Here is an 18,329-nt window from a genome sequence, read left to right on the forward strand (position 1 = left end):
CGTGTAATGTTTACCCAGCTTGATGTTAATTTGTCCCTTAGGAACGACATGCAGTCACTTTAAGATGAAGCCCTACAATTATGAAATTTTTCAGGGTAGCAACTTTGTAATTGTCTGGATTGATGTGAAAATAAGGCATTACAAAACCCTTCCTCAGGAAGGGCTGAAGAGTGTGAAGTCAGGGATCCTACCTGAAGCCTCAACTCTCCAGACATTTCTGCTCCTGGAAGGCACTGAAATACCACAAAATTCTCATCCAAAATAAAAGTTCACTTTAGCATCACCAGAGGATACCACTCACAGTACCATGGGACTGAAGAGAGAAAGGCTGTTTACCTTGAGAGATCACTACGTTACTCTGAGGCACATGACAGTCTGATTCCATCATGTAGTGAGGTGCTGACTATTCCGAATGGGTTCAGATGGAAGTTACCTTACATTAAAACTATGTTCAGTCCTAAGAAACAAGTGTTGTTTATTAAAAAATAAAATATATCTTGAAATATTTTCCAAAGCATATATACACATACATAGAGACTCTATGGCTTTAATCTTTGGGACTAAAAGCCAGGTTTATATCTGTAATCTTAGAAATAAAAAAAGATAGTGTTTTAAATTACAGAAATCACACATCAGGAAAGTCACACATCAGCAGTAACATTTACATCATTACATTTGGTGTAAATACAGTAAACCAATCTGCAATAAAAATACAATTATTTTCAAAATGTTTGTCCTAAATAGAGAAAATTAAAATGATCTTTGAAGGTTAGGAATAATTCTGTTATAGGTTGACCGCTATTAGAGGATTTTGTCAAAGGGAACAGACAGTCATATTGTTTTTTGGGTTATCTCAAGCGTTGATTTTGCATTTCCCTAGAATACTGCCATAAATATTACTCATTGCTCGCTCCAGGCATAAGCCAACCATTGATTACTTAAAACAAACAAGTTAATTCAATATTGCAGAAATGCCAGTTGCTCATTAATTTTGTTGTTCTTGATTTCAATAGGAGCCTTTCTAGTAAGAAACGTGGGGTTGGATCACTAAACGCTGATAAAATGATAATGTTCTATACTAGCTTTAAGAAAAAAAGGAATAAAATCTCCATGATGCGCTTCTATTGAAAGGTCTCACTTGTCTGTGTGTAATGTAGCGGTGATATTCTGAAACCAGCAGAAGAGGTCATACACTCTGAAGGTCCAAGCAAGAGTCTAAGCAGGCTGCTGGCCTAAATTTAAGCTGACGGTGCTTAAATCTACTGAATGCTGTGCCATGAGAACCCTTCCTTTGGATATAGCCACATCCCAAAAGAACTAATCCTAGAACACAGGCTCAGCATGGTGTCAGACAACACCTTTCTTACTTGAGAGCCCTCAGCAGCAAACCAAACAGCTTTTACTTTGGACTGTTCCATCTTGGCTTCAGAAACACCAATAATGCTTTGTTCTTCTGACACAACTATCAAGTCTGTTCAAAGCGTTTTAGTGAGAAGAACAAACCAAACCCCATAGTTCCCTTACAGGAAGGTAAACCAGGTTTTCTCTCTTTTAAAGCAGAAGACTGAGGCACAGTACAGCTAAATCTGTGACACTGCTTGAACCCACTTCTCCTCCCAGTATTTTATTCTAGAAAGCAGATCACGCATAAAATGAATGAAGTAAGAGGTATGCAAACAGATCGTTATTCCTATCAAAACATATAACCCTTACCTGTAAAAGTTTACTTCATTCTATTGAAACACTGGCTGAAAATAAAGTCCTGATAAGTGCAATACGATAGAGTCTGAAAAGGAAATACAATAATGGCTTTACAAAAACCTGAGATAAATCCTTGATGGGCTTAAATCATTTGGTGAATCTCACAGACGTTTAAGAAAACATGAACAATGAGATCATCTGACGAGACTGCCAGACTGAGGCTGACGTTGCATTTGATAATGGGGCAGATTTGGAATCATTTACAGCGCTGGCTGCAAGAACTCCGATGTGAACACAGCTTCTGCATAATCCTCACAAACATCCTGCAGCTCTGCTGCCACATCACAAAGGGCTTCTTCTATCAGTTGCTCTGCAAGACTGAGGGAGAGGGAAGAAAGAAGAAAGGGAAAAGGTTCAGGAAGTTCCAGTCATTCATTCCATTGATAGCAATGCTCTGCATTTAAAAGGCAAATACTCATGTTTTTTCATTCTTTTTAATGCTTAGGCCAGGGAAAGATTTGCTGTGTGTGGTATAAGATATCAGAAATTCTTTCCTCACTCTGGTTCATAGCTAAGGATGTACTTCAGGCTTCAAAGCATTGAGAGATCTCGGTGGCTTACTTTTTTTCAAACTCTTAGATACTAATCCTGCTTTGGGAATAAAAGTTAACATACTATGGTGCTCATCCAGAGGCCACTGAATCAAGTGGGAATCTTCTCATTGATTTTAATCTGCCACTGAATCACGTCTTACTGAGAGTAATAAAACTTAAGGAAAAGTGAGACACGAAATTTCAATTTTCAGGGATCTCTGGACCACAGCAGATGCTACAGAAAACTATTTTAGTGTAAGAACACCATTGTTTACCTCTTGAAAACTTCTCTTCATTTTTGCATATATTCTAACATATCATAAAATTAGTGTTTCTAAGACTTTGAGCACAGCTTGGGAGTGATTCTGTAGAACGTGGCTATTCCATGTAAAAAGATTTAGAATGCCCTCTGGTGGTAACGAGTCCATGGCACACACTGGCTATCAGACTGGGGGGCAGTTTGATTTGGGTAAAAACATGTACCAGGCAAAGGGCAGCACTGGAATTCAGCGGTCAGGAGAGATTCATTGCCATTTAATCCATCGGCCAATTCCATGAAAGTGCCAGCCCTCGAACTACCCAGCCTGACTTGGATTATAAAAAGGAGTGCAGTGCTGAGATCTGGCAAAGTGTATTTCAGTGGTTCAGTTCAGCAGATTCACACAGTGATCTAACCATAGCTATTAAACATCTGCCTATTTATCCACAGCTGGGCAAACCACCAGCACTCATGGCCAACATAGGGAAGTAATCTCAAATATTGTAGGACCTGTTCCTGGAAACACTAATGCAGATGCCAAATGGTGCCGAAATGAGCTATCTTGCCGATTTTCAGTGATAGTACATTAAAAATGCGTGCAGAAGCTTAAGAACTCTTGGCAATAAGGCCGATGTCCAATCTACCAACACAGGCAATTACAGCAAACCACTCCATCTACAAACTCTGGTTAAATTTCGCAATTCTTTCTTAATACTCCCAAGTTTTCTTCTTTCATTTCTCTCCTCCCATAATCGGAAGCCTCCCAATTTCCATTTTGTAGGGAATTAACAGCCCCTCTATGCCAAGTGATGTTGTCCTACTATTTCTTCAGTTCTGAAAGAATGGGACTACCAAGTTCAGTTCAGTCTATTTCCATGTTTTTCGAGGAGCTGGGACCTTACAAGATCAATAGGTGATTTCCAAGATATATCAGAATATATATACTGAAAGTGATTGCTTGGCAATTATAGCCAGTCACTCAATAAAAGCAGAAGGAAATAATGACCAGTGATATAATTTAGTTGCTATACCCGTTACTGAGCAATCAGAACACTTATTCAAGCTTCAGTGCAAAGGTCGGTATTGCAGCTTACATCGTCCTGCTTGCTTAGCAGAAACCACAGGAAGATGTGAAAAAATAATCCCTCCTCCAGGAGATTCTGCTCCCGTATCCAATTACCAATTGTTGTATCCAATTACCTTAAAAATCCATGAGTACAAAGTACTGGTGGCGAAACGGTCCAATGGCCAACTGCATCTGGCTTTCGAATTTAAATGGTCCCTTCCCCACTCCTTTCATGAATAAGGACAGAAAGCCTGTTCATTAGCCAATACATTCACTTCAAAGACACAAAAATAGTTCATATACCTCTCAGCAATCTGCCATGGATCGAAACTGCCTACTGCCTCATGGGAAATAAGCTTCAAGTGATGCTTGTATCTGCTGTTATAATCCAAGATACTCTGGAGCATATGTTTTGGCACAGAGAGAGACACACAGCACCCTTTTTGTAGAGAATTCCGAGTCAAAGGCTGCAGAATATCGTTTCCAGTCTGCAATTTCTCCTCTGCTTCTTCATTTTCATCAATATCACTGAAAATACAAAACAGTCATTAAGCCACAACTAGACTTTAAAGTACCTTTTTGAAGGATCAGAAAATCTTTTCAAACAGTAACCCTAATTTTCTGTAACAAAAACATTATAAAGACAACACACGGCTCATTTGCACCCCAGCTTAGTGCAGGGCTGAACATTCTACTTACTTGCCATCAAGAGGTTTTTCCAATAAAATGTCCACTTCTGGCTCTGTGCGTCCAATTAATTTAGTCATCTGAATTGGATGAGGAGATGTAGGTCTTTCAGCTATTGATGCCATTTGTTGTTCTAGAAGGAAGAAAATAACATTTAAAACTGTTTCTTTGGAAAAGAAAAACTACATTTACTGCAGGTAAGTCCTCACAAAGACTTTTACTTCTTTTAAGCAGAAGTCCTTCAGAGAAAGGTATTGAAGTCGACAAGCCCCTAAAATGTAAATCCAAGATAGAATTTCCAATAGCTCAGTGCATTAAAGCTGAGCATTTTATAAATCCTACCTTTAGTATAAATAGTTTGTTGTGGCAGTAGATATGTCTAGAGAAGAGAAACAAAATACTACTCTAAAACTAGCGTGGTCTATTAGGCTTGGCCGTAAATCCAAGACATGGAAAAAAAAAAATCCAACAAGATACAGGCTAAGTCTTCACCAGTCTCACTGTGAGATTTTCCAGCTGGCGTAAAACAAGATAGTTCCATTAAAGTCAGCGTGTGATCAGATACTCAACTTGGAAAAAATCAGTGTAGCTTCACTGTTGCACTCAAAGGATGAAGAACAGTGCAGGGGTGGGGAAAAGAGCAAGCATAATTCATCCTTATTGGAATGTCACTGTGGCAAACAAATATGTACACTTGGGCACGGGGAACACAAAGCTGTTGTTTGGAATGCTACCTTTCATTAGTGAACAGTTTCCTTCTTATATTTCTTAGGTGTCTCTCTCAATCGGGAATTTAATCTGATGTGAAGCTAGTTATATGTTTCGTCTGAAAACTTTACACCCTTTCATTTATTTTTCTATCCAATAAAAAACAAGCAGAAAAAGTGTGATTAATGTCAACTGGAAGCATCTGAACTATGTTTCTTTCAAGGATTAGGCACCCTTTTGCCTAATCATTGGATAATGAATTCTGTAAACAAAAATCCAGAGTCTAAGGATTTAAAAATTAAACTTGCATGGATTCCACAAGATCTAAAAAACAGTATCACCATCACTGGAAAGGAATAAGGAAAGAGAGAAATACTCTAAGCTTAAGTATTTTAATATTATCTTCTGTATACTGCCAGGAGAACCTTAAACTGTCATGGATTCACTGCTACACTAATATTTACCAGACACTGTTGAACTGTGAGCCACTTAAACTCATGGTTTATGAAAACAAAAGAAAGAAGCAAACTAGAAGATAAATCCCTGCTTGCTCCTGCCTAAGCAAATCAGCAGCAGGAACAAACGAGACTGTTTCACTCTACCTAGCCTCAGCCTGTGAACTCTTACAAACAGTTCTGAATTCATCAGCATGATAATGATTACTGGTAAGTAATTAACGGCCTTTCAAAGGAATCAATTTAAGTGACACACTAAATGGTCCTTTCAAGATTAAGGTTTACAGGTTTGCCAGCCCTTTTCTTGAAACTGAAGGCTAGCAAGTCATGAAAAGCTTAACAAGAAAACGAGCAAAGTGGCTTTTGGATAGCTCAGACTTAGAAAGTCAACTCGCTGCCTTCTGGAGTAAATTCAAGTAGCTTACAGATGAATTCCTGTATGTGTAACATGGATCATCATCTTCACTGCACAAAAATCATTACTCACATTTTGGTAGAAGAGAACATATCTAAGTTAAGGAATGACAAATGCCCAGAAAATGGACAACAACATTTGAACCTAACATTCAATGATTGCTATATGTACTAAAGAGTCCTATCCTTCAGCTAAGTTGCATCTGCAGTGATTTCTATCCAAATACAACCCCAAGAAGGGCAAGCAGAAAATTACAGTCCGTTCTCACAAGAGATCCTTAGTCATTAAAATATTGATTTTAGAACTATACGATAGAAACAGTCCTCTTCAAGGAGAACCTGTAGTAAAAACTGTGTCTGGAAGGTGCTGTTTGATCACGCATAATCCAGTGATTTTGACATCTGAAAGAAAGATACAGATACTGCCTGAAAGGAGGTTGTAGTGAGTTGGGCGTTGGTCTCTTCTCCCAAGTGACAGCTGATGGGATGGGAGGGAATGGCCTTAAGCTGTACCAGGGCAGGTTCAGATTGGACATCACGAAAAATGTCTTCACTGAAAGGGTTTTCAGGGCCTGGCAGAGCCCAAGGAGGGGCTTGAGTTCCCATCCCTGGAGAGGTTTAAAAGCTAGGCTGATGAGGTGCTCAGGGATCTGGTTTAGTAGTGGACAGGTACAGCTGGGCTTGATGATTTCAAAGGTCGTTTCCAATCAAGTGATTCTGTGATTACAGGGAAAAGCAAACTGCATTAAAAAGAAACTTACCTTTTTTGTGTTCTTGGTCCCAGAACTCCAAGTCACTGTACACGATCTGGGTGAACCTCCTGCGTACGGCCTCCTGGTATCTCTGGTTTTAAATACACAAAATGAATCGAACAACACATAGCAGTTAGCCAGACATCAAAAGGGCCCTCACGCTGTTCCTGCCTCACCCACAGTGAATTCCTCCCCTGGGTAAGGAAACTGCACAACATCAGCTTCAGGCTTCGGATTCGTGAATAGATCTCCAGACATAAATTTTGCTAAACTCAGTTCTAAATCAGGATAAATTTCACTGAATGGGAAGGCTGAAACAGCACTTAACCAAAATCTACAGAAGACCTGACCTTAAGTGAGCAACAAGTGAGAAAGTTCAAGTTAAGTAAATGATAACCTCATGAATATTTACATAGAAAGCATGAATATTTACATAGAAAGATAAAAAAGAGCAGATAACCATGTATTTGTCTGACTTCTCCATGGTGCCTTGTAAAATATTTTGGATTACCAGAGCATATTTCCTTGAGATGCTCATGCTGCTGGCATACTAGGATCCTTATGCCAGAAAAATGGAAAATAACATTAAATTCATCAATATCCAAAGACCTTCCAGTCAGTGAGACTATCAACAGAATCACCACACTGATCCTCTATTCACATACGATGGTCTAAGCCACAAAGTCTTGAGTCTTGAGTCAAGTCCTCCATTTCATACCCTGATCCAGTTGGACCTTGCTTCACTTCAGAATGTAGATACTTATTTACACAGGTTACAGTTTATGGACAGTAAACAAGGAACTTGTACTGATGAGACAAACCCAGAAAGAAAATCTTACTTCAATTTCTTCCATTCTTTGCAACATTGACTCCAGACTGTGCATGTCAGCCACGGGCAGAGCCTCCATCTGTAGGCTCTCACGCTGCTCTATACTCCACAGTTCCTGAGCAGTATCTTCCAAAAGATCATCCAATAGCTTTTCAGTTAGAATATCTGCATTTGCTGCAACCTGCTATTTTAAAAAAGGAAAGCAAAAACCCCAACACACAACCAATGCAAGAAAGAAAGAAAAAGAACCCAAAACAACTGGTGGGCAAGAATGCTTACAAATCAAACATCTCTTACAGCAGCTCATGGAAATAACTCAATTGTCATTTCAACTTTTCCCTTTAATGAAAAAAAAAAGCCCAAATAAATTCCCGTTTTCCTTCTGACCACACAATAAGTCAAATCAATAGAAACAGCTTAGTATGTTCCTAGTGATAAAATCAATGAATATGGAAAAAGCTCACTATACAACTGTGTTCCCAAATTGAAGAAAAAACTGCCACAGGTTCAGAGATCATCCGGGACTTCAAGAAAGTGAAGCGAAGGCTCTCACCTTAAAAATACTATGCACCCATTTAACTTATCATACAGGAACAGCCTCACGGCAGCTCTGGGTGGTAATGAGTAAATATATAGGATCCAGGCCACAGCTGTATGTTTCCGCTGTGTCCAGTGTTACCAATTAGCCATGGTATGCTATCACTATTCATTTATCTGCACTATTTTACATGAAAATGTTTTTCCCCCTGTACAACTTTATGCATTGGAGGTCACACCAAGTGAAAAACATACAAAAGAGATGCTGGTAGAAAGAGCTTTCTCATTGTTTCATATTGCACGTGGTTACAAACTAACACTTTAGAAGGCACAGGTGCCCATACAACAACACTGTTTTAAAGATATGACTTATGTTAAATTGAAATTGCAAAGTTCAGGAAGTCAGTGCTACTTTTCCAGGTGTATTCTGCTCTATGGCAAAGATAAAAATTAATCTTAAATGTCAAGTAGCTTTACTCTGCAACATGCAGCTAGAATAGGCCTTCTCAGCTGCATGAGTTAAAAGGTAGCTAAATAAAGAATCCTTCAAAGGACAGATTGTTTCCACGGAGAGATTGATCTTCTAAATAAAATGTAAATCCTATCATGATAATCAAGCTTTCTGTATTATTTGTCATTAATATTGCTAGTCTAAAATTATTTAATCATTAAATATGGTATTATAAGAATTATTAAAATACTCTTATCAAGTCCAGTCATATTGACTGTAGACTACTCAAAACCAACTTAAAAATACATGTACTTGACAAGAAACTAATCAAAACATTAAATGCAGATTCGCCAAACTTCATTACAATAACTCAAGACCCACACACTGAAACGGAACTACGATCTCCAAAAGTCCAAACCCATGTTGACTATACGTCAATATGACTTGCTTTAAGTTGAAAAGAAACCAAAGCCTCTTTATAAGTATTTTACAGCTCTAAACGCATCTTTCAAACAATAGCATGAACTTGATTGTACTACCTGTGTCCTATCTACTGGAGGTTCTAAGTGCTCCCGCGCTGCCTTCTCAACTTTGTCTGGGTACCGGGTTGGAGAAGCACTTTGTGACCTACACAAAGAAGAAGAGACGACAATGTCATTCTGAAACTCGGTATGACAACAATAATTTAAAACTCCCAAACACATAAATGTACGTTCTGGGGGACTGGTGGGAATGGGAAAAAGACCACATCAGATCTGACGCCATTTGTTATCTCTTCAAAGTAAGTCATTACCTTAAGTTTTGTATATTTTTCATCTCTCCTTTGCTGAGGTCAGTTAGAACCTTCACTCCTCTTGAAGTTCCTGCTTCAAGCTGTGCTAGTCTTCAAAAATGAAACAGTAATGAAGAGGGTTATGAAATGCACATTCTAAAAACTGAAGAATGCAATCATGTGATTCCAAATACTAGCTCAGAAAACTTGCAAAAAAACTTTAGAAAGTTAATACTGACTTTGAAATCATATAAGCCAGGAAATTCGGCAGAGAACCAGGGATCTTCAATTATGTTTCTGCTACTGACAAACGGGCAACTTCATGGCTATCCACAAATACTGCCCAGCAAGACAAGCTCCTTATCTTACCATACAAACTGTCTACTCCAGGTCCAGCAGCTGGATCAGCAGTTTTATCTCCAGCTGCAAACGTCACAAACGACAGTCACAAAACAATAAAAATGTGGGGAGCCCTGGTCTACAAGATGCTGAATACAGTTTAAAACCTGCACTCTGCCACTGGCTCAAAGATACATATATTATCTTTCTGGAACAGGGATACATTTACCTGTGAATAACTACTCTGTATCCAGTCTGTTTCGTCAATGCCCTGCCTAGCACCCTTTGGCCTGTGACTCCCAGACAATATCTGCACCTGATCCAGGGAAAAGCACAGAGCACCGGGGCTCTTCCAAGGCTGTACGAATGTGGCTACCTTGCGCCGAGTGAGAAAAGCATACAGCTATCTGGTAGTGAGCTGCACTGTGCCACTTGTCCTCACAGTGCGACAGTCAGGCCAAACCCATCCTACTGCTAGGACAGAAGCACTAGGGCAAAGCCTCGTTCCACTCGACTGTGAACGTACCGCTCAGGTGAAGCGGGTAGAGATGTAGGGTCTAGAGGCACACAAGGTATTCTGCTCTCTTTAACAAGTCGTTTGTTCTCCTTCAGCTGGAAAGATATAGTTGTCTCTTGAAATCGGGCACGCTTTCCTCTAGGCCGTATTTGTCTTGATTTCAGCTTTCCCTTAAAATCAACACAGTCATGTTAAAAACATAGATTCCATTGTTTCTAGTTGCACAGTGCGTTCCCAAGGAACACTAACATTACTTTCAAAAAAACATTTGATAAAATAGTCGTTAGACATAAAGTAGGCAGATATCATGTATCCCCTTTCTGTGAGAAAGTGCAAAGCCTGGTGGTGTCTTACACTACATAAATCCCAGAGGACAATTAGAAGAAAGTACCTGAAGGGGGCCTCCAGGACCTGAAGGGGCTACAAGAAAGCTGGGGAGGGACTGTTTACAAAGGCTTGTGGGGATAGGATGAGGGGCAATAGGTATAAACTGGAGAGGGGCAGAGTTAGACTAGACATAAGGAAGAATATCTTCATGATTAGGGTGGTGAGGCACTGGCCCAGGTTGCCCAGAGAAGTTGTGGCTGCCCCATCCCTGGAGGTGTTCCAGGCCAGGTTGGTTGGGCCTTGGGCAGCCTGAGCCAGTGGGAGGTGTCCCTGCCCATGGCAGGGGGGTTGAAATTACATGACCTTTAAGATCCCATCCAACTCAAAATAGTCTATGATTCTAAAGCATAAATTCTTTTATCACTTCCATACCTGTGATTTTGCAGGCAATAACACACCTTTCTTCTTCAAAGGGCCACTTTCCAGGATGTTTTTCACAGCCCTAGGTCTCACCAGTTCATTCAGGCCTCCTTGGAGAGCAGCATTTCTCTTTGGAGCAGGCAGGGCGTTTTCTTCTCGGAATTTATTGTGGAACACGTAAGCACAGCTGTTTGCCTTCTGAACTGCTGAAATATTTGCAACATGTTGATGTTTATCTGTAATCAAGAATAACAAACGAACTTTTCACTGTAAGTTGAAAGAGACAAGCATCACCTTTATTTCTACATTTGATGCTGCTGTTATGCTAGGTACATGTAATCATGAAATTCTAAGCTCTGCCATAAATAAAAATCAAATTAAAAAAACAATCCTTTTATTTCCTGACAAGTATTAAATAAACTTTTTCTTAGACTATTTCAATGAAGAGGAAATTTGGGTGTTTTCCTGTCATATATGAAATAGAAGAACAATAAAGTAAATTCCCAAAGGTTGTATGGCAAATTAGTAGTGAAAATACCCAGAGTCTTCAGCTTAACCACCACTTAATGTGTCTCTAGGTACCGAAACTACAATTACTATTCAGAAGACACGAACATTAATAAACTGGCAAGATTAATAAACAGTCACCTCTCTCAAAAGCAGAGAAACTGCACAAACCAAGGGAATTCTGAGCCAAGGCTCTGGTGTATCTTTTCACTGTAAGCAGTTAAACCATGATAGCCTTGTTGGAGATTTGCTAACAGTCAGTAACTTTGCAATCCAAAATAATGCATTTATATAGTATTCTCCACGTAGATATTTAGAAATATTCTGTATGCACTATTAATGTAAACTTGTAAACTGTTGTTTAGGTGTGTTACAGAAGAACAATCCAAGTGTAGCCCACAGTAAAAGAAAATCAGGAAGTACATGATGATGTTAATAATAATAGTGTTATAACAAGGCACATAAATCTGTGGGTCTAACATCTCAGGAGAACAGCTCAACTAAGGCTACTAAGGCTGTTCTGCACTTCTGACCAACAACATGTACATACTACCAACTCGAACTGCAGATGGTAAATTATCCAATAAAAATGTATTTAATAATTCAAAATACAAACCAGGCAAGAGACTCCTGGCAGCTGGAGATTTTCTACATTCTTGGCCTTGTTCCTTTAAGACGAGATGTTTGTTTTCTCCTTCTGGAGAGTTAAGCTGCTTTCTGGCTAGAAATGTCTCCAGGTTCCTTGGAGATTTCTCCTGAGATGCTGAAATACATTTCTTAACTTTTTTTGATGTTTGTTTCTTTTCTAGCAGTGAATCCAGATCCTGCACCAAAGGATTTAGAATTGTTATTAATCTCTTAATCAACCTGATGGAATAACAAGAACAGCAACAAGAACGGCAGCAAGTAGCTTCCATCTTTAGGATTCAACTGTATTTTAGAACAACATTACTTAGGAACATTAGAAATGTATTTATACACTAGAAAATACAGCCTTTAATAAAAAAATCAACAGTAAGATATTCTGCCATTTCATGAACACAGAATATAGTTTGTAGTCTCGTATTTCACTACATCTTTTCTGCCTCAGCAAAACAAAAATGCTTTTTCCTACCTCAACTTGCATCAAAATATCTATGATAATGTCAGAAATGGAAGAATCCACTTCTAGTCTAGCTGAACAGAGAGAAAGTTGTCGAATGAGACTGCCCAGTTCCTTGTAGTGGGTAGGAATCTGCTGCTCTGTTTGATCTGTAAACTGACTGGCAAATGCCTGCAAGGCTCGTACAGCTCCTCTGTGTGCTGCTGCCAATCTGGATGCTGCTCGAGACTGGAAAAATGAAAAAGAAATGCTTTAATAGCTATAGTTTCTATGAATACTGATACTATTCACAGAATTCTTGCCACAGTTTCATGGAGAAATGCTAAGACTTGGGGTATTTCTGATGGATATGAGGTCATTTGTGGAACGGAACAGAACAGGCATTTAAGTAATCTATTAAAGTTACTACACAACAGTACTCATATCAAGGACCAGACAAAATAACCACAATCTGATGTTTCTACTACCTGTACCAATAAAGTACTGTAGTCACGGGCTTGACCCTAACATGCAGCAATTGCAAAATAGAACATTCTCCATCCCTCAGTTTTGGTTATAAAAGGAAAATACAAGTGATGGAAAAGCAGAAGAGAATGGGACAATACTGCCAAACAGTAGACATAATCTCAGTATGGTCTTTCTGAAAGATGCTGGTTAGAGAAGACAGAAAGGAGACTGGTAAGACTGAGACACATCAACAGGAAGTTATAAAAAGCAGTCAAAAGTAGAACACTATAATTCAGAAAAGAAAGTGGAATGAAGAAGGAATTAAGAGTCATGTAATAGCAGAAGACCAGCAGCTTTCTTCCCCAGTTTAGTGTAGATGGATAAGAACTGAGGAGAAGAGGAAAGCAGCAAAGGCAGCAAAAGAACAAGTGAAAGGTAATTCTGTCAGGATGAGATATAAGGTGCAAATTACGAAGAACATCTCCCTCCTAGAGAGGGCTGAGGCATGCCCTAGACAACCAATTAAACTAGCCAGAAAACTCTGTTAGTAAGTTACTTACAGCCTGAAGGACAATGACATCTTACCTTTTTAGTATGCTTGACTTTATGAGGACTTAGTTTCTCTAAATCATCCTGAATTTCTTTTACCTGTTTGTCAGGAAAGGAAGGGGAGATGGGAAGGTCAGTTAGAATTAGCTCCATGACTATATAGGAACAATTACTCTTCACTGTAACGTCGGAGTGAGAGTCCGCATTTTCCCCCAGTGACGCTCATCCCTCTGTCCAGTCATGTGGGAAATCAGTCACACCATTCAGATCTAAACTAGAATGCCGTGGAAGCTCAGAGATAACCTGACAGAATTTCTTGTTTCATTCCATTTCTGTCAAACCCACGGCAATAAACTAACTACTATACATCCCAATTTAAAATGCTGGTTCCTACCTGTTGCTGGAGCGCATACAGCATCCGAGCTGACCGTGCAGCTTGCTCCTGTCTCCTAATGCGAACTCGCTGCTCTGTATCGGGATCTAGAATTTCTCTCTCTTTCCCTAAAAAGCATGAAATCTAAAGTTTTATGTCTTAAATTAACCTGTGGAAATTATGATTAAGCCATGATAACAAACATATTTTAACAAAAAGCCTCTCTCATGCAGAACCAATACACAACCTATCTATATTTTGCAGGGCTCCCTTGAGCTGTTACACAAGCTCGCTATTTAACTGTACATCACGTTTCTATTTAGAAGCTGATTAAACATTCTTGTACAATATAGCTTATTAGTTATACCTTCCAAAAATTACATGACCCCTCAGTTTTACAACAGAGTTGCAGGTAAAGCACACAAAGTCAAGAATAGTTAAACCTCCTGCTAGTTATTACAAAAGAAGCTGTGCAGCTGTGCTGGCTGGGACGAAGTGAGTTTTCTTCACAGTGACCAGTATGGTGCTGGTTTGGATTTATGACTAAACCAGTGTTGATTACACAACAGTGTTTTGGCTGTCGCTGAATGGTACTTGCAGAGCACTAAGACTTTCCCTTACTAAACTACTCTTATCTCAACCTGTAAGCGTTCTCGCTTTTAATATTTCTATTCTCTCCCCAGTCCCACCAGGGGATAAATGAGCATAAGCATGGGGCATTTCACAGCTGACCAGGGTTAGCCCACAACACAGTGTCAAAAAAAACATTAACCATGCTACTGCGCAGACATAAATTAGGTCAGTGACTTGTGAAATCAAATTTTACCAGCCATTGCGCCCTTTCTTGTCACTGACAAGATAGTGGTTAATTATGACAGTTTTTTGCAATCTGAATATCTAGCTAATAGGCCTACAAACACCCATATTTGTTCTCCCATGTTATTCAGGTTGGACTGGAACCCACCACAAACACTCCAAGATATTAAACCCTGCAATTGCTTTAAGTGGGTAGCATTTCTAGCTTTTATCTACTTCTGAAAAAAGGAGGTGGTTCTCAAAATTACAGAATTAAACGCCGATTCTAATCCAAGCCAAAACCCAAAGAAGAACAGATCAACACACTACGGAAAATAATGATATATAAATGTACAGTCTTACACCTTTTTTAGTCAGGTCCTCAATTTTCTGGACACAGCTTCTCAATTCCTTTTGCAGCCGTCGGACTTCCTGCAGATTTTTATCTTCTTTATTACTTACGCTTGACCTGGGGTCCGGCCCGGTGTCACGAGTGGGTGGAGAATCTGAGACAGCTGGCATGACCTTTTTCGGTATGAGCTTTTTCCGATTCGGAGTGTAGAGATAAACCTTAGCACCAGAGCTGGTGGTCTCCAGTCTGGAAGGCTGACTGAGTTTCTGCAAATCTTTCAAGCGAGTTTGAGACTTCCGTGCGTTTTTATTTCCAGGACTTTCAAATACTTCAGTCTCCTGTTGTTGTGACTTCTGGGCCAACAGCGGTTTATTGACAGCATCTCCAACCACTTGCTGTTTCACTTGCTCTTCAAGATGCCTTCGTTTTATGTCCTTCTTGGCTAGCTGAACAGCCAATTTTAGTCTCTCTTCAGATACCACTGAAAACATACCAGAGCTTCTGACGCTGAGGTCCTCGCTTCCAGTGAGGTTTCTCCGATCATTGGATGCCTTCAGCTTTTCTATTATAATTGGACGAGGGTGAGAGAATCTGAGAGCCAAGTTCTCTGGAACTGCAGGAACGTTTCGATTAAACTGGAGCTGTTCCAAAGTGTAAAAACAAAAAGGCTTACGTTACACAGAACAGTTTACACAGGTGATGCACCTCTAGGGTATAACAGTAAGGAAAATGGATCCTCTTTCATACTAGAATGCATTCTGTTGTGATGGTACTTCTTCAGTGCATGCAAGGCATTCTGTCCACTCAAATGCCACTATTCCAGATTATTTTGAATTAAGTATTTAGATCAACTTGTAAATAATGCCTGCAATGTAGACTGGACACCTTAGGGAGGGTGCACACATTGAAAAATCAGCTCTGAAGGGCTCAGGCCATGGAAAACGAATGCCCTTACTAAGACTTTTTTTTTAAGAGTTCTGACAATGAAGTTAATAACAACTAACACTAGTAATATAAATTGGTATGATCATACTATACTGATTTACTTATTAAATTTACAAAGGCAACAGAAGAAAAAATAACAAAGGAAACACGTGTGATGAAGGAGAAATAGGAAGCTGAAACATGGTACCAGAATAAAGCCCAGGAATGTTTTAGTCACTGCTGAGCAGCACTTAAACAGAGTGAAGGCCCTTCCTGCCTCTCACCCTGCCCTGCCAGCGAGCCGGCTCGAGGTGGGCCAGGAGCTGGGAAGGGACACAGCTAGGAAAGCGGACCCTGCTGACCCAAAGGATATCCCAGACCATATGACAGCATGCTCAGCAGTAACAGCTGGGGGGAAAAAAAGGGAGAATGTTTGTAGTTATGGTTTTTGTCTTCCAAAGTCACCTCCACACGTGATGAAGCTGCAGAAATGGCTAAATATCTGCCTGCTGTTGGGATGTAGTGAAGGAATTTCTCACGTTGCTTTGCTTGTGCACCCAGCTTTTGCTTCACTCAGTAAACTGTATCTCAATGCATGAGTTTTCACACTTTGACCCTTCTGATCTTCTTTCCCATCCCACTGAGGGAGCATGACTGAAGGGCTGTGTGCTTAGCTGCCTACTGGGGCTAAACCACAACAGACAAGTAAATAATAGCAGGTGTCATTTCTGATCTATAACCTTACAAAAGGGCAGAGATAATGTATGACAGTATCATGCAAGCAAGTATGAAACTCTGAGACTTAGTAGTGGGCTACCTCAGGAAGCAGGGCATAATCATCTTTTTGAAAAGATCACAAATGAAAACCAGTTGAGCGTTGCTGCAGTAGTCAAGTAGTACCTGTGTTTGTAAAGCCTGGGCTCTGTTCCCGTGCAGCTGAGTAGGAAATGCAAATGCAGCATCAGTTGTTGTTGGCTTGCGTGGTCCCATCGTATTGGCCTGACGCTGACAACCCAGTCAGTCGTCCTTTGCTCATAACACAACTGTGAACACAAGAGGAATCAAGCCTGGAGAAGAGAAGGCTCCAAGGAGAACTCATAACAACCTCCCAGTACCTGAAAGGGCTACAAGAAAGCTGGGGAGGAATGTGTACAAAGGCTTGTAGTGACAGGACGAGGGGCAAAGGGTATAAACTGGAGAGGGGCAGAGTAAGACTGGACATAAGGAAGAAGTTCTTCATTATGAGAGTGGTGAGGCACTGGAACAGGTTGCCCAGGGAAGCTGTGGCTGCCCCATCCCTGGAGGTGTTCAAGGCCAGATTGGACGGGCCTTGGGCAGCCTGAGCCAGCAGGAGGTGTCCCTGCCCATGGCAGGGGTTGGAACTGGATGATCTTTAAGGTCCCTTCCAACCCAAACAATTCTATGATTCTATTTCCGCCCATATAAGCAGTCCCAGGTCTGATGTGAATAATGGATAGAGAGGCAACCTGAGGCATGAAGAGATAGAAAACATCACTTGTGCTCGTACACATGGCACACAAAATGGAGTAAGGCAACATTCCCGGTGTCCATGCTCTTTTTACACCCCTCCACAGAGAGCAAGGGGCACCACTGCAGCCCACAAGACTCACTCCACGTGCCCCAAGACGACTGCCACAGAGCTTTTACAGTCTTACCTGACAGGGAAACCATGTTGGGCAGCAATGGGACAGAGCAGCAGGATGGGCTGGTGCAGACAACGCTGATGTCGAAGGAAACTAGGCCAAGGGCTCCTTCACAGAGGAGATAGAAGTGATGTGTGGAGGCACTTGTGGCTCCTTCACCCGCCTCTGAGAACCACACCGTGCACAGGGCCCAAAGCTGTTGAGGCTCCTGTTGGAACCGAATGCTGTCCCGGTTCTTGTCGCAATGAAACGCTGTTCACGCTCCTGTTGTGAATGAATCCTTGCCCAAGCTCCTGTCACGAGTGAGCGCTGTCTGGGCTCCCGTCGCGACCTCCACTCGCGAGCGTACACTGCCTGAGCTCCTGTCGCGAGCGAACGCGGCCTTGGTCTCCTCTCCCGCTCGGTTCGGGCCGCACCTGTCCGCGGTCGCGGTCTCTGTCTCTCTCCTCCCGCCTCCCCTGTGGCGAGCGCTGTGGCCGCTCCCCGGGAGCGCAGGGACGGGGACGGGGACGGGCAGCGCGGGTCCCGCCGGGGCGCGTTCAAACCCGCTCGCGACAACCGCCGCCGCAGAGACTGCCGGGAAGGGCCGGGGCGGGGAAGTGGGCGGGGCACAGAGACGGGCGCAGCTTGATCAAGAAGGGGGCGTGGCTTAGAGTGGGCGGGGGCGCTGGGAGGTGGCAAGGAGGCGGGGAAGTGGGCGGGGCACAGTGGATAATGGAAGTGGCATTGAGAGTGAGTGCGCGGGGTGAGAGCGAAGGGGAGGGATCTGTGCGTGAAGGGGCGGGGCGC

At 41.3% G+C, this 18,329-nt stretch overlaps 1 protein-coding gene across 5 annotated transcripts; it reads right to left on the reverse strand.

The window, feature by feature from the left end:
• Positions 1-483: 483 nt before the first annotated feature.
• KIAA0753 (KIAA0753 ortholog) lies at positions 484-18,101 on the reverse strand. 5 transcript variants are annotated; one of them, XM_054085301.1, is made up of 16 exons: positions 17,553-18,101; positions 16,777-16,919; positions 14,966-15,593; positions 13,827-13,933; positions 13,469-13,531; positions 12,449-12,664; positions 11,951-12,158; positions 10,840-11,030; positions 10,090-10,250; positions 9,246-9,335; positions 8,992-9,079; positions 7,475-7,648; positions 6,645-6,726; positions 4,319-4,439; positions 3,923-4,147; positions 484-2,079 (listed from the first exon to the last, which is right to left on the reverse strand). In XM_054085301.1, the coding sequence occupies exons 2-16, from the start codon at positions 16,864-16,866 to the stop codon at positions 1,962-1,964; spliced, it is 2,562 nt and encodes an 853-aa protein (XP_053941276.1). In that variant the 5' UTR covers positions 16,867-16,919; positions 17,553-18,101; the 3' UTR covers positions 484-1,961. The 5 variants fall into 5 exon arrangements, with proteins under 5 accessions (XP_053941276.1, XP_053941275.1, XP_053941274.1 ...); XM_054085300.1 differs by having other exon boundaries at positions 10,840-11,033; XM_054085299.1 differs by having other exon boundaries at positions 485-2,079; positions 7,475-7,645; positions 10,840-11,063.
• Between the last annotated feature and the right edge of the window lie 228 nt (positions 18,102-18,329).

Source organism: Cuculus canorus, chromosome 20 (genome assembly GCF_017976375.1).
Source record: "Cuculus canorus isolate bCucCan1 chromosome 20, bCucCan1.pri, whole genome shotgun sequence".
Lineage (NCBI taxonomy): Eukaryota > Metazoa > Chordata > Aves > Cuculiformes > Cuculidae > Cuculus > Cuculus canorus.